At 39.8% G+C, this 16,405-nt stretch overlaps 1 protein-coding gene across 1 annotated transcript in view; it reads left to right on the plus strand.

The window, feature by feature from the left end:
• Ptp10D (Protein tyrosine phosphatase 10D) overlaps positions 1–16,405 on the plus strand; it is a 398,723-nt gene that overhangs the window by 192,069 nt on the left and 190,249 nt on the right. Inside the window, exons 5-6 of the mRNA XM_067156405.2 lie at positions 1,061–1,164; positions 15,383–15,485. Coding sequence (XP_067012506.2) covers positions 1,061–1,164; positions 15,383–15,485 — 207 coding nt within the window. The remainder of the gene's footprint in view (positions 1–1,060; positions 1,165–15,382; positions 15,486–16,405) is intronic.

The raw sequence follows: 16,405 nt of genomic DNA on the forward strand, positions 1-16,405 counted from the left end.
TTGCTGACTTATCTCGCTGGTTGAGATGGATATTTCTGTGGTGTTCCTTGATGCGATTCCCAATGGACCGACATGTTTGGCCAATGTATACCTTGCTGCTAGTACAGGGAATTCTGTATACTTCAGGGTGTAATAGCGGGGACAATTTGTCCTTGGTTTTATCTAAACTGTGAGGAATTTTAGTGACGGTGCCAAACACGATTTTAATATTGTGCTTGTGGAGGACCTTGGCGTTCGGAATGAAAGGCAGGTAGGCAGTTCCCTTCACTTCTTCTTTCTGTGAGTTTTGCATAGTCATTCCTTTGGGATGCAGGGCTCTATGAATCTGCATATCGCTGTAACCATTACCCTTGAACGTGACTTTGGGTGTGTCTCATCTCCTCCTGGGTATTTGATGGCTCATAAATTCATATTGCCCTCTTGGTGAGTGTCATAAGAATGCCCTGATTTGTGCTGGATGGTGGTGAGAATCTGCACGAAGATAGTGATTCGTGAGTGTAGGCTTACGATAAATGGTATGTCCTAAGGAGCCGTATGGTTTCTTTCTTATTAGAACATCCAAGAAAGGAAAGCATCCGTCTGACTCCATCTCCATTGTGAATTTAATTGAAGGATATTACTGATTTAGGTGGTTTAGAAATAGATGAAGTTTGCCAGGACCCTCTGTACAGACTATAAATGTATCGTCAACATATCTCCAGCAAATAATAGGTTTAATGGGCGCTAAAGCAATAGCTTCCTCCACAAAATGCTCCATAAAGAAATCGGCCACTACCGGCAAAAATGAACAGTAAGTTTTCTTCTGAAGATTCAGAGCAAAGTTCTCTGTTAAACATAAATAATTTTGCCTTATTTTCTTGACATGGCACAAGTCCAAAAACCTATATCATGTCTATAACCTTAATCTTGAGATAACTACCCCTCTCCGCTTACCACACACAACCCTATCAACTAGACATTGATCTTCCATATTAATACAAAAAAAATGTTGGATATGAAATAAGTGTTCTTAATTTTCTGAGTGTAATATTTTTAATGGAGATTGTTTTTTTTTTAACAGAACCTAATACCCCTGGCAAGTTCATCGTATGGTTCCGCAACGAGACAACTCTTCTCGTTCTATGGCAGCCTCCATATCCAGCGGGCATCTTTGCAAATTACAGGGTTTGTTTCTTTACATTTGTTTTGAATAGAATGAAAGTTACGTTTTATTTATTAAAGTTTGGTGTGTGGAGAATTGAAAAGTACCATATCATTTTAAATATCACCCGCCACACCCTTAATTTCTAATGCCAAAATAGGTGGAAAAAATATCATGTTTACTTACCAGTTTTATTAAATTTCTGCATATATGTTACAAAAATTATTATTTCAGACTCTCTACAAATAATAAAATCACAATATAAATGAGTAATAAAATTAATTCAGTGTACAATTCTACAGTCCACAGAGGTACCAGCATTAGAACTTTCTTCATTATCGCCTTCCCACACATAGGCATTCTCACTATCATCCATAGAATTCAGAATTCTCCATTTCTAGAAATTTTCCCCACCAAGTCGTTGCCCATGCAGTCTTTATCCAATTTGAATAAAAGTTCCACCTCAGATCATTTCACTCATCAAGTTGGTGTCGGTGCATGATCACCGGCAGACACCATCCACTCAATGTACAGCTGTTTCAGTGTGACATTGAAAGGTGGGTTCACACAAACATTCACCCGCTGTCCTGCAATTGTGGCAAGATCACTTTATTCTTTTCTTACTTCATGTTTGTGGGTTACTGTAGTCACGTCCTAGTTCGTGAACCATGGGCAATGGCTGGGTGGCCTAGTAAGTGGTCATGACATTCGGGATACCAGTTGCTATGGAATGGGAGTGGCCATCTCGGACATATTCTGAGTCATGGCCTTCCTTGTGCTCAGGCGGCTAGGACTATACAATTCACCGGTGGTCCATAACCCGTTAGAGGAGAGATCCTCACTTGGACTATGTGCAAGTAGGGCAGCATCCTGCTTCATGAATTTACCGAGCTCAGAACATTTTAAGCAAGCTCGGACCTATGGGAGTAATGGAGTCCCACTCCCATTTGACAGGCGAGAGACTTCTTGGAAACAACTTGGCAAACGAAATGGAATTCGATGGGGAGCTATTAATATTAATGGGGCTTATGGAAGAAAGAAAGTAGAACTGGCTGAGTCAGCAAAGAGGATGCATCTGAATGTGCTAGGAGTAAGTAATATTTGGGTAAGGGGAGATAATGAGGAAGAGATAGGAGATTATAAAGTGTAATTGACGGGTGTTAGAAAGGGAAGGGCAGAGTCTGGGGTAGGGCTCTTTATCAGGAATACCATTGCACACAACATAGTTTCTGTTGGGAACGTAAATGAGCGAATGATGTGGGTAGATTTGTCAGTGGGAGGAATTAGGACAAGAATTGTGTCCGTGTATTCACCATGTGAGGGTGCAGATGAGGAAGAAGTTGACAAGTTTTATGAAGCATTGAGTGACATCGTGGTCAGGGTCAACAGCAAGGATAGAATAGTGCTCATGGGCGATTTCAATGCGAGAGTTGGGAATAGAACTGAAGGATACGAAAGGGTGATTGTTGAATGTGGGGAAGATATTGGAAGCACACATGGGAGGCTAGGGGTACCAGATCCATAATAGACTATAACTTAACAGACTTTGAATTCAGGAAATTTTACGAGTTTTTCGGGGTTTTTTCAATGGTACAGACCACTATCTGATCTGTAGTGAACTAAGTATCTCTAGGCCTAGGGTAGAGAAAGTGAAATCTGTCTGCAAACGAATAAGGGTAGACAATCTCCAGGACGAGGAAATTAGACAGAAGTACATGGATATGATTAGTGAGAAGTTTCGAACAGTAGACAGTAAGCAGGTTCAGGATATACAGTAGAAATGAATGGGTGGCATACAGGGATGCTGTAGTAGAAACAGGAAGGGAATGCCTAGGAACAACTGTGTGTAAGGATGGGAAAAGGCGAACATCTTGGTAAAATGATGAAGTGAGAGCAGCCTGTAAACGTAAAAAGAAGGCTTATCAGAAATGGCTCCAAACAAGGGCCGAGGCAGACAGGGATTTGTACGTAGATGAAAGAAACAGAGCGAAACAAATAGTTGTTCAATCCCAAAAGAAGTCCTGGGAAGATTTTGGTAATAACCTGGAAAGGCTAGGTCAAGCAGCAGGGAAACCTTTCTGGACAGTAATAAAGTATCTTAGGAAGGGAGCAATAAAGGAAATGAACAGTGTTTTGAGTAATTCAGGTGAACTCATAATCGATCACTGGAGAGGTGGAGGGAATATTTTGAACATCTTCTCAATGTAAAAGGAAATCATCTGGTGGTGTTGCAAACAGCCAAGCTCATGGGGAGGAGGAAAATGATGTTGGTGAAATTATGCTTGAGGAAGTGGAAAAGATGGTAAAAAAAACTCCATTGTCATAAAGCAGCAGGAATAGATGAAATTAGACCTGAAATGGTGAAGTATAGTGGGAAGGCAGGGATGAAATGGCTTCATAGAGCAGTAAACTTAGCGTGGAATGTTGGTAAGGTACCTTCAGATTGGGCAAAAGCAGTAATTGCACCTATCTATAAGCAAGGGAACAGGAAGGATTGCAACAACTATCGAGTTATCTCATTGATTAGTATACCAGGCAAAGTATTCACTGGCATCTTGGAAGGGAGGGTGCGATCAGTCGTTGAGAGGAAGTTGGATGAAAACCAGTGTGGTTTCAGACCACAGAGAGGCTTCAGGATCAGATTTTCGGTATGCTCCAGGTAAGTGAAAAATGCTACGAGAGGAATAGGCAGTTGTGTTTATGTTTCGTAGATCTAGAGAAAGCATTTGACAGGGTACCGAGGGAAAAGATGTTCACTATACTGGGGGACTATGGAATTAAAGGTAGATTATTAAAATCAATCAAAGGCATTTATGTTGACAATTGGACTTCAGTAAGAATTGATGGTAGAATGAGTTCTTGGTTCAGGGTACTTACAGGGGTTAGACAAGGCTGTAATCTTTCACCTTTGCTGTTTGTAGTTTACATGGATCATCTGCTGAAAGGTATAAAATGGCAGGGAGGGATTCATTTAGGTGGAAATATACTAAGCAGTCTGGCCTATGCTGACAACTTGGTCTTATTGGCAGACTGTGCCGAAAGCCTGCAGTCTAATATCTTGGAACTTGAAAATAGTTGCAATGAGTATGGTATGAAAATTAGCCTCTCGAAGACTAAATTGATGTCAGTAGGTAAGAAATTCAACAGTATTGAATGTCAAATTGGTGATACAAAGCTAGAACAGGTCGATAATTTCAAGTATTTAGGTTGTGTGTTCTCCCAGGATGCGGACACTGGTATCCTTTATAGGAGCACTAGGGCTGGACTAGGCAAACCCGTTCAAGGGGCACAAAGGGTCTTCATAGACCTACGTGTGGAGCTCTGCGAAAACAGGGCTCACCCATTTCTTATCTATCTATCTATCTATCTATCTCTCTCCCAGGATGGTAATATAGTGAGATTGAATCAAGGTGTAGTAAAGCTAATGCAGTGAGCTCGCAGTTGCGATCAGCAGTATTCTGTAAGAAAGAAGTCAGCTCCCAGACGAAATTATCTTTTCATCTGTGTGTTTTCAGACCAACTTTGCTTTACGGGAGTGAAAGCTGGGTGGACTCAGGATATCTTATTCATAAGTTAGAAGTAACAGACATGAAAGTAGCAAGAATGATTGCTGGTACAAACAGTTGGGAACAATGGCAGAAGGGTACTCGGAATGAGGATGATGACGATGTATGTATGTATGTATCTATGTATGTATGTATGTATGTGTGTATGTATGTATGTATGTATATACTTTTTAAATTTTTTAAAATTATGATGGTAATTGTAGTCTGCGCACAATAAGTGTGATGTGCAGGTGTAGCGTCAATTATTCTTCGGACCACCACTGCTGGACTCTGCTAAAATACCCAGTGATTTTACGCATTGTTGGCGACTTCTGTGTCTATAAACTTATATTGTTTAACTGTGACTTTCCCTTTGTAATGTATCTTAATGTTACAATTTATTTACTAATCAGGACCCGATTTAAGCCTCGAGGAGGTACTATGACTGATGATGCCCTCAATGAAGGGTGAAACACGTCTCAAATGGATTTAATAAATTCCTAAGTGTTTAAAAATTTGTAATGTATTGAATAGGTGACACAATAAACCCTTTAGCATCCTACAATAAGTGTGAAGTGCAAGCGTGCTTGGCTTCTGCAGTGAAGCTCCCAGGTGATGTTGACAAACATTTTATCTGGCCCTCAATCCAGGTGGATTCTTGGGTTTGAATGAAAATGGAAACAGACAGCAAGTTTCCTTTTGGAAGTCGGTCACTCCCCCCTCCGTCCTCTTTATTCCAGAACCACAAACAGAGGAATTTCGTTATTGTCAGCTAACATGCATAATATCACTGTGCAACATTGCTTTCCATTACCACATATTCTGATGCTGATGTTTTTAGAGCCCTCAATGTGAACCGTATTGTCTAATGGAATTTTGAAATACACGGGCATCTGGTCAGCAAATAACACAACTGTGATAGACTATGTTTTAGGCACCACATTCTGAAATACATGTTCACTATTCACCCATGGCTGCAAGGAATTCCCCCTTTTCTTTTAAGTTCCTTTGTGATCACGATTTTAGTTCACATTTTTCAGTAGATACACCATAACCTAGTTCATGTCTTTGTCACATATTTATAAAGCTGTTTTACAATTTCGAGACCCTGTGCAATGTGTCCTCGGAAAGCTCTGTTGTCACCTCTCCTTTTTCCTGCAGTCGTCATTACTTGATTCGTCAATTTCGTATTTTCTGCCGGCAGCACGATTTCCGATGGTTTCAGCTTCCATCACAACTTTAAGTTTCACACTCACAGGAAATGTCTGCAAAAGCTTTCTTGAATTCATCACTTGTTACCACTGATGCTTCTTCACTGAGAACCAGCTGGCACACCGTTTGGTTCTAATAACTTAGAAGGGAGGGACACAGCAAAATTTTGGCCGTTGCCAAGTTGCGTGAGAAGAAACTGCTGTTGCCGCATTGCTACGCATTTGAAACAATGTATTATGAGACCACGATACAAAAGGCTTAGATATGACCTGCATCTGATTTTAGAGGCAGTATTTCTGGAAGAAAAAAAAAATGTGGGTTGTATTCAGGATTATACTGTATACACATCTCACCTTTCTGATGTTCAGGCAACTCAAAGCATCTGTGCAAGGTTGTCATCAGTGTTACAATACTATTCTTTGTTCACAAGTTGTGTAGTGATCCGTGATATTCCAAGAAAAATGTTTCGTGCTGAACAAATTACCCAGCAAGATTTATTTATTATTTAGCGTATGATGAATACAATATTATTTACAATATATACAACTACCATCTCAAGCTCGTAACTAAAGTTCCATGTCAAAATTTAATAGCCAGAGAAGAGCTTCGTTTGAGACACAGTTTAAGTCCTCAATAGAGCCTCTGTAACTACGCAAAGGACACTCAAATGCAAGGTGTACCCAGCAAGATAATGACATGGGAATTGATAAGGACTGCAAGTATTAAAAATCATGACCTCACATCTGTGTTAAGGTTACCTTCTTTGCCATTTATATTAAAACGTTAGGTCAAATACTGAGCTTATAGTGGGCTGTAAAACCAATATTGAACTCTAAATGCACTCATACTTCGAGGGTCTTCAGTGTTAAATACCATAAATTTCACCCTTGGGGATCGAAGTCTCTAGTGCAATGGTTACTGCGGTCGCCTCGAAGTTGAATGGTACGATGTTCGTGTGCAGTTGGCTTCATTATCTTTTTTTTTTTTTTTTTTTTTTTTTTTTACTGTAAGAAAATTATTTCAATGTATTACTGGCATTGGACTGAACACCAGACCAACAAATTTTATACATACGTACTGTATAAGCATTGTCCATGCATTAAGTTGCAAAGGGGACTTGTTTCGTGTCAAGAACTTTGTAACTTCAATGTTATGTATTTCTGTCTTCAGCAGTAATACAGGAAATTCAGACTGCAGCAAAGCAAGATAGCAGAGTCCAGGGAGATCAGCCGTAGCGAAGGATAAACGAGGAAGAATAAGAAGTGAACAAAATAATGGAGCAAAACCTCTATTTTTTTAATTACAGCTTCTCTTTTCCGAAACATTAATAAAAGACGTACGTTGTTAAGTTCTCTTCTCAGTCTGGCTGAATAGTCGGTGTACTGGCCTTCGGTTCAGAGAGCCCCTGCTGAGACAGGGATTTTAATTGCATCCGTTAATTTTTGTAGCTCGGAAGCTTTGTGTTTATATACAACACATAACAAACACTCCCTCCACATAGGGTTGGCTTCTCCAGGTGACTAAATCCTGGTGGTTGGGTGGATTCACAAGTTAATTCTGCTATTAATGTTTAAGACACAGCAAGTAATGTTTGAATGGTGCTTTATGAAGGAGTCATTGCTTTTTTTGAAATTTCATTCGTAATAATTTTGATTGATCAGTTATTTTAACAATACTAGAGGACCCTCGCTGCTCCGCAGCATTCATTAGGTCAGATAACTCGTCCGTCGTGGTCGTATTGATTTGTCTGCCCTTTTCAATGATTTTATGAACATTTAATAAGAAGCACGTTATGGTATGCCGCAGTTCGTCCATTATGCCGCCTGTTTGGTAAAAATCTATCTATATATTTGCTTCTTTATCCTGCAGTTGTTGATGTAATGCTTGGTATTGTGTCGGTAGAAGACAGTGGTATTTTTAATCACGGTTCTTTTATATAGAACGGTTGTCTTGTGAGCTCACGGGTTAGTCTGGAACAGGGCCTCTCAAACGCCCAAAATCTCACGTGTGCAAACAGCGGTGCAGACTGCCTGTGCACAGTACATCGGTTTGGCTCGGCTCGGACCAATGCTTCTTCTGTGGGCTACTCGGCTCAACTCGACTCGGATTTGGAGCACTACGGAGCAAGTGAGGAAGAGGGAGACAGGCGGAGCGAACGAGACAGGCGTGGGGAAAGAGAGAGGCAGCGCTATTGCTCCAAATCGAGGAGTGGGTGTCTGCACTCTGTTCAACCAAGCGAAGTCGTCTTTTGCACCGTGCACAGTGCATGCACCAGGCGCATGCACCCTGAGAGGCCCCGGTCTAGGAGGAGCATTTTTTTGCCAGACAGAGAAATTTTGGAATGAAGATTATTACTGCAAAAAGCAAGACTTTGGTCACGACGAGAGGTAGCAGAAAATCCAGGGAAGTAATAAAAATAGGAAATGAACCTCTTGTAGTGAAAATGTTTAAATATTTGGGCAACATGATGTCACAAGATGGAAATTTGGATGGATAAATTGATTTAAGAATGCAGTATAACCTAAGCGTCTGACTAGTGCAGTCGTGTTGAGTGGAGGGTCCTGGTAGAAGGAGAGGGGAGCACAGGAGTGGAGTGCAGAGAAGTAGTGAAGTGTGTTTAGAAGATGATTGGAGCGGAGCAGTACAGGGCCATCATAGGAAGATGGCAGGGACGAAGGAAGCAATAATTAGTGAAATTAGGAGGATGTAAAAGCGAAATGGGAAAAAAGGGAGAGATGATGCTGGCAGCGGCGGTGATTATTGTAATGCTATGGATCGGGGGATTTGAACTGAACCCCGGTCCGACTAGCAGTGGAAACATGAGTTGGGAAGACATTGAAGTGATCAAGGGGGTAGTTAGAGAGGTGGTTGAAGAAGTCTGCCCATTCAAGCAACTCAAGAATATGATACAGGAGCAAACGAGGGAGTTCGACAGAATGAAGAAATGGTTTCGGAAAAAGGCTGAAGACACAACATCCCAAGTGAGGAACAATGCTGAAGAAGTTGCGCAACTGAAAAAAAAGATAGAACGATTAGAAGAGGAAATGCTGAACTTAAAGCAGAATTGGAAGCCAGTACACAATATAGGAGAAGGAAATGCCTGTTTATATATGGTGTGCCTGAGGAGAAGAGAGAGGACAAAGTGCTTACAATTTGCAAAGTGGTGGACTTAATTCAAGGGAAAATGAAAATTAATTTTAGCGAAGTTAACATAGACGATGTGGAGAGAATAGGGAAAGTTAAAGGAAATAGGCCTATTAAGGTTCAGATGTTTTCCACGCTGATGGCCGATATTGTGGTTGGAAATGTGGGTAACATTCAGAGGGAGAAAATATGGATCAAGAGAGATATGGGAAGTGAAGGGATAAGGAAAGAAAAAATTCTCAAAAAACATATGACATGAGCTAGACTTCAAGGATTGAGAGCATTCATAAGGGGACTGGAGCTAGTAGTGACAAACGGCTTCTGGAGTAGAATTTGGACTGTGAATAAGTTATTGGATCTAGAAGAGAAGTTGAAACAAGAGGAAGTAACGGTGAGGAGTATGGTCAATAGCTTGGAAGTAAGACAAGTTGAAGATAGCATTGTTAGAGAAGACAGAGAAGGAGATAAGGAAAAGTCAAAGGGAAACGGTAAGATGAATGAGGAAAGGCAGGGAGAGGTGCAAAGTGAAAGTGGGATCATAAACAATGATAAGGAAGTAGTGGTGGATAAGGGGGCGAGATTAAGAAGGACCAGAGGTGCAGCTATTGGGACAGCCAGAGAAGAGGAAAGGCAGAGAAGTTAATACAGGGAAGAAATGAAGACACAGAGTAAAAGAGAATTGGAGGAGGCAGCCCGTAAGAAGCTAGAGCAGAATATGTCCAGAGGGAGGAGCAAGAGTTTAAGAGATATGTGGGGAATGATAAGCAAGGACGATGGTACCGTAACACGAAGTATAAACTTAAAAAAAAGTGGTGATAAATAAGGGAATAGTGGTGAAAAGAGGGTGGAAGCTTATAAGAGAGAGAGGTATTTTTAAGTTAGTTATGTAAAGTATGTGATTTATGAAACGCAATGTCTCTAGCTATCACAGTTGTTATATTAAAATGTATAGTGAGTGGTGTAATGATATTAATAGTAAATGTATCATGGAGGAGATGGAATTGATGTAATCATGGTCAAGATGTATTGTAAAATCTGTAGATGATGAGTTAGAAGTGTTATTAGTAGTGTAAAAAGGTGTGGTTTAAGTGTGTTATGACGTAAGTGTTCTATTAGGCAGATATAAAACAATGATTTTATTTTATTTTGTTTTATTGATAGTGTGTTGGTATGATGAAATTATTGGAAGTTTTGGTGAAATGTGTGTTGGAGTTGTTTAGATATCACAGTTGTTATATTGAAATGTATTGCGAGTGTTGAAATGATATCAAGGTGGAATTAGTGTATTGAATATACAGTATTGGTAAAGTGTGTTATGATGGTAAGAGAGCTGTATTTTTAGAGAATGAAGTGTGGGTAATTATTAGCAAAATGTAAGTGAATGGTGGAGCAGTATCTTGGTTGTTAAACATGTGATATGAAAGGTATGAGCGAGGATAAGTGAGGTATGATGGCTGAGAGTAAGCAAGTGAAGGATGGAAGGAAAGAGAGATAGATGAAAAGAGGTAGTGTCATATGAAGATGATGTGATGGGAGTGATGGTGGCTAAGAGTTTAAGTCATTGTTGGATCAATTGTTTTGGAACAAATGTTTTGTATTTATAAGAGGATGATTGGCGTGGTACGAGGGTTGGTCATAGAGTGATCTGAGTTTATAAGTCTGAAGGATATGTGATGTAGTGATGATGTGGTTGACGGTTGATGGTAAAAGGTGAGGGTATATTGTGAGTATATAATTTAATATTATAAGTAGATTTAATTACTATATGATGAGTGGATCATGGCAAGAGAGTAGTTGTAAATACGGTGTGATGAGAGGATGAGGCCTGCTGTTTGATTATGTAATTAAGATAATGTGAGTGGAGTGAGGAAATGACACACAAACGGGACCGTGGTGTAATGTTATGGCTGAATCAGCGTACTGGACTGGGTCAATGAGAATGGAAAATAGAAGTCGTGGAATGTGCCAGTTACGCGAGTTCAGCCGGAAGGGAATGTAGAAGCCTGTAAACCTCAAAGTGCCAACTATGCCGTTCTATTATTATTATTATTATTATTATTATTATTATTATTATTATTATTAATAATAATAATATTGTACCGGGAGGTACACCCAAGTGCCGCACATTTAAATGTAGCGCCTAAAAGAACTCCTCTACTGGTAAAACAGTGAAATTAAAACCTATACCTACTTAGAACTTTACTCAGAAGATGTCACCACTAAAATCTGATGTAATTTTGTTATTGTGAAGTTTCCTGAACTGTGTGAATTTCTACTTGTTTTGTTTTCCATTCGTCAGGAAGTTTGGACATTCTCTCATAGATGACACTACCAAAGAACTATGATCATGCACCCTGGTGCGAAGTGAAAGAACCTTTGATTTAAAGAAATTTTGTATTCATAAGTTTATTTTCTAATTGATGTTCATTTATTTTTGGGTTGGCAATATTTCCTTTTTTATTTCTGCCAGTTTTGAATCTAGCCAATCCCTAATTTCTGTAATTAAGTTTCTACCAATCACAGTCTTCTTCTTCTTCTTCTTCTTCTTCTTCTTCTTCTTCGATTTTCAGTGTTACTTTTAAATTCACCAATAAAAGTGAGAGGGTGTGGCTAGTTTAATCTTGAATGATCTCGAACTTTCCCCGACGGTTTATAAACTGCGGATTTTCACGTCTCTTGGCCAATTGATCGTCATCTGACCTAGTATATGTGTCAAAGCAGGAGGCGGGCGGCGCCTCTCTCATCAGGCAGCAGTACACCGACAAGGTAATGGCCATATAACATCTTTATTTCTTGCTAGCTCCGCAGTTTAACCTGAGGGAAAGGTCCGAATCATTAACTGTGTAACCTAGTTTTCCTAAAAATGTAGCTTTCCGCCGGCTAATGTAAAAACTTCATAAAATCTTTAACTGAAAATCGGGGATAGAGAGTGATGTACCCTCTCGAGCTCCCCTTCATATTGGTTTGAGGTGACTACGTTTTGTAACTGGTTTTCTTCCTTTCCGTAATGTCTTAATTTATTCTTATACAAGTCACCTCCATAGTGTGGGAATAGCCCCTGTTTCACCGGCCTAGTGCCCTTCAGGTTTTAAGTGTTCATATCTAGGAGTGCAAGTACTCGCCTCCATTCCTTTTGTGTTTGGGCCCTTTATTTAGCCATTATTCTTGTTCCATGAAGGCGCAGTAGGTTGGGTATTAAATACCCCTGTTAATCGTTTTCTTGTTGTAAGTTGTGCCTTGAGAGGTCAGGAATTGTAAGTTGATGTTGCCTTGAATAGGCTTGAAAAACTGAGAGCCTGTTAGCTCTTTTTCAAAGATTATTGAATGCCTCTTGAAGTCTAGATGTTGTATTTTGGGAGCAAGTGCTCCATGAATTAGGGGGGATTTCTGGCCTTGGATGAATTTGTGCTCTTTGTAAATTTGAGCTGAGAGCTCAGGGAATGGAAAGCGAGGGGCTTGAAGCCCAGGACTTGTGTGGAATTCACTAGCCTATATTGTATTTTCCTTGACTTATTTCTAAATTGCTAATCATACCCGTTACGTTGTTATTTGTTGATTTTTGAAATTCTAAAGAAATGTAAGCTTTGTTAAAGTTTTAAATTGGGGCCGATGACCTTCGATGTTAGGCCCCTTAAAACAACAAACAAAACAAAGTTTTAAATTAACTTTAATATTGTAGTTAGACCCATTCCCCCCGGCACCTTCTTTAACCTCTTTCTGCTCCACGGGTAACTCCGTATCAATTATTATTATTATTATTATTATTATTATTATTATTTTAGACTAATTTTTTGCCTATTGCCATGGCCTGTGGGATCACCAATAAGGGTTGATCAGGGGCCATATGCCAATGTGTGAGGAGAAAGAATGCCGTTTATTCAGTGTTGTTCATTTTAGTGTAATTTATTCTGGCTTTTAGGTTGTACATATTATTTTTCTCACTTAACAGATCAATTTGGTAATTTACTGTAAGTCTGGAGAAAAATAATAAAGAATAAAAAATGAAGATTTAAGAATACAGCAGTCTGTAAGTTTCTACCAGTGTGTGAGAGACATTGTATGGAACAAAGATGTGCCAATGAAGTGCAAGAAAGTTTTATACTCATCCTATTATAAACCTATACTGACATATGCTTCAGCAGCCTGGACGTTGACTAAGCAGAAGCAAAGTAAGATCCAAGCAGCTGAAATGAGGTTCTTGAGGAGCATACAGGGAAAGACAAGACGAGAAAGAATGAAATGAGGAAATAAGGAGAAGCATGGGAGTGTGTAAACTTTAAGAGGAGGTTGATATAGCAAAACGAAAATGGTTTGGACACATGAGAATGCCAGGAGAGAATACCAAAGAGAACATTCATGGATACAGAGACTGCAAAGAGGCCTAGAATGAGATGGAGGAGCTCTGTTGTGGACTCTATTGCAAATAGGAGTCGATAGCAATAAAGTACTAGAAGAGGAGTGGGGGAGAGATCGAGTAAGGTGGAGGAATTTGGAACACTCCTGTACCCAGTGAGAATCTGGAAAAGGGAATGGATGAAGAAGAAGACTGTACCTAAAAAATTAATTTCCTTTTACCAATGTGTACTCCATATGATGTTGTTACAGTATGTAACAGAATATTTTGCCAGACTCTGATTTGTACCACCATAGAGAAAATATGCATTTGTTCCCATGTGTATGTATTCACTTTTGAAAAACAAGTTGTTTTTTCTCTTTGCAAGATAAAACAAAATGGACAGTAAATACGAGTAAGTCAAAAGGATGAGTTTTATGCAAGTAATAGCGTAAAATCACCATGTTTGGACTACTTTTTTTTTTTTTTTTTGATCAACAAACAAAACTTCTTTAGAAGATGACTGTGCAGTCATGTTTTCTGCCGTATTGTATTGCAAGTAGGGCAAGTGCTATTTCTAAAATGTACAATACCATGGAACAGAAGATGATATGTTTACCAAGCAACACGTACATTGGGTGGCAAGGGATAATTTTTCCTGAAGTTCGAGTGGGTCATTGTGTATGTGTGTGTTGCTGATGTAGCCTACATAATCTGGAAGCAGGTACAGACGTACTCTAGTAACTGTGATAATGGTCATTTCATCCACGATGTTCCTTGGAGAGCAGGCTGTGCACACTAACAACTTAATACATCAGTGGCTAAGATTAAAGCCATCTAAATGTACAGTTTCTAAAATAAAAGTCTAAAGCATAAAAACTCACAAACGTTTGGCTTGGTCTGTAGTGAGCAACCCTTTTGCTGAAGGCTAGTCCTCACCAGTGTGTATTCTTGGCTTTAGCATGGAGTGGGGCAGATAAGAAAACAGGGTAGCGGTAGTTGCCTTGCACGGGGTTGGGAAGTCGCCAAACCTGAAGCAAGTGGAAATCAACAAAAGTTTCATCTACCAGACAATCCAGTGATATACTGAGGACAGGCAGCAGCATCGGAGCGTTGGTATCTGTTAAAGCAGAGCGGTGGCCCATATCTGCTGAAATTGTCCGGAAGCAGAAGATAATGGCACAGGAGTTCAATATTTCACTCCACCATGATCAATACAGGCTATTTTCTGAAGACCGTGGGCTTTACAGCTTATCTGTGGAGTGCCATGCATTTCCTGACATTGCAGCTGAAGCAACAGGGGAAAATGAAATCAGGGCAGCTCGTGTGGCAGTATGTGAACAATGGGCATCGTAGAATTATCTTCACCATTGCAGAAAGCTTTAAGCCCTACAACAACAGGGTATATGCGGCAATTTCTCGAGAAGCTACAGAGAGGAGTTGCTACCTCTACTCCGTTACAGTTTGGTGGGGATGAGCTATGAGGGCCCCAGGCTTGATTTTTGTGAAAAAGATCTGTGTGCCAGATTGTACGTGGAAACTGTTCCGGACCCTCTCGTGGAGGACTTGAGTCACACCATGTTGAAAAATTAGCCACAGACCTTCTAGCAAACATTCTGCTCCAGCTCAATAAGGCAGTGGTTGCAGGCCAATGTACCCTGCCGAGTGGCCTTGTGGTAGCCCCGATATCAATCCCCTGGAGTTTGAATGTAGTCAATGTTGGAGGGAAAAGGACACTGTACGCTTGAAAGTTTGAAGTGTTCCTTCGTAGGAGCAGGAGTGGTGGGTTTGTCCATTCTGCGTTATATAACTGGCTAAAGAGACTCCAAGCCCGTATGTGTGTTCATTCCATATCATTCTTGTCACCGCTTGTAGGGAGTTCCTAATATCCTGCTTTTACTCGTTACAAACGATTTTGCAAAAGATTCTAAACTAACTGCTCAAAATAAATGTCTGTTCTGTGAATAGCTCTCTCTGAAGTTTGTTATCGCTGTTCTTACTTTTTAGGTATCCATTGAACCGCAAGATTCTCCGGAGAGCAACTTGCTTGTCGACAAGGAGGGTGAGCCACCAGGGCCTGCTCAAGCCGCTTTCAAAGGTCTCACCCCAGGTAATTTATATCTCCAATACCTCACATGTAATTGTCAGTATTTGGTATATTTCTCGTATTAGTAATAATGTCATTGTTTTACATTCCACTAACTACTTTTATGGTTTTGGAAATGCCAAGGTGCCAGACTTTTGTCCCACCGTATGTTCTTTTACGACATGAGCAGCTTAAAATACAATTGAACCCACCACCTTGAGCTGATGCCAGCATTCTTACTCGGCCCTTCATTGACATGGGGCAGTACTGTGGTCCAGTCTATCCATCTTGTTCTTAGTTAACTAAACTTCTTCTGGATAAGGCCAAGTTGTTGTAGGGATGTTCTGTAGACTTCCACACCCAGTCTAACATTTGCCATTAGTTCATGTTCTGTTACTTCTAGATCATTTTGCCTCCTTCCTTCTCTTCATTCTCCAATTTTCTTGTACCTTACACTCATTGTTTTTTTTTTTTTCTTTCAGATCCTTAAAATAACTTCCGAGGGACAAAATTCTGGCACCTCAGCCTCACCGAAAATTGTAAATGTACTGTAGTTAGTCAGATGTAAAAAAGAGAGATTATTATTCGAGATCACATTATTGTTAGGAAATAGCATTCAATAGTTTTCTTTTGTTTCTTCATAGGTCTTTTCCCTTCTTCACAATATCCATTACCGATGCAAATAGCAAAGGTGTCAGAATACGCCCTTGTCTTGGTCCTTTTTCTGTTTTAAACCATCTCGTGTTCCTAGATTTCATGACCTTTCATCGATGGAGAAAAGGCCTATGACAGTCTACCCAGAGAAGAGGTTTGGGAGTAAAGATATAATAGAAATAATTAGTACAATATATTGTAATTGCATTCATTTTTTTAATTCATCCATTTAAAATGTCCAAACAACCTGGTCTATTTTTGTCCATTTTATCACCCAATGTTTTATTTTT

This window comes from Anabrus simplex, chromosome 12 (assembly GCF_040414725.1).
Source record: "Anabrus simplex isolate iqAnaSimp1 chromosome 12, ASM4041472v1, whole genome shotgun sequence".
Taxonomy (NCBI): Eukaryota; Metazoa; Arthropoda; class Insecta; order Orthoptera; family Tettigoniidae; genus Anabrus; species Anabrus simplex.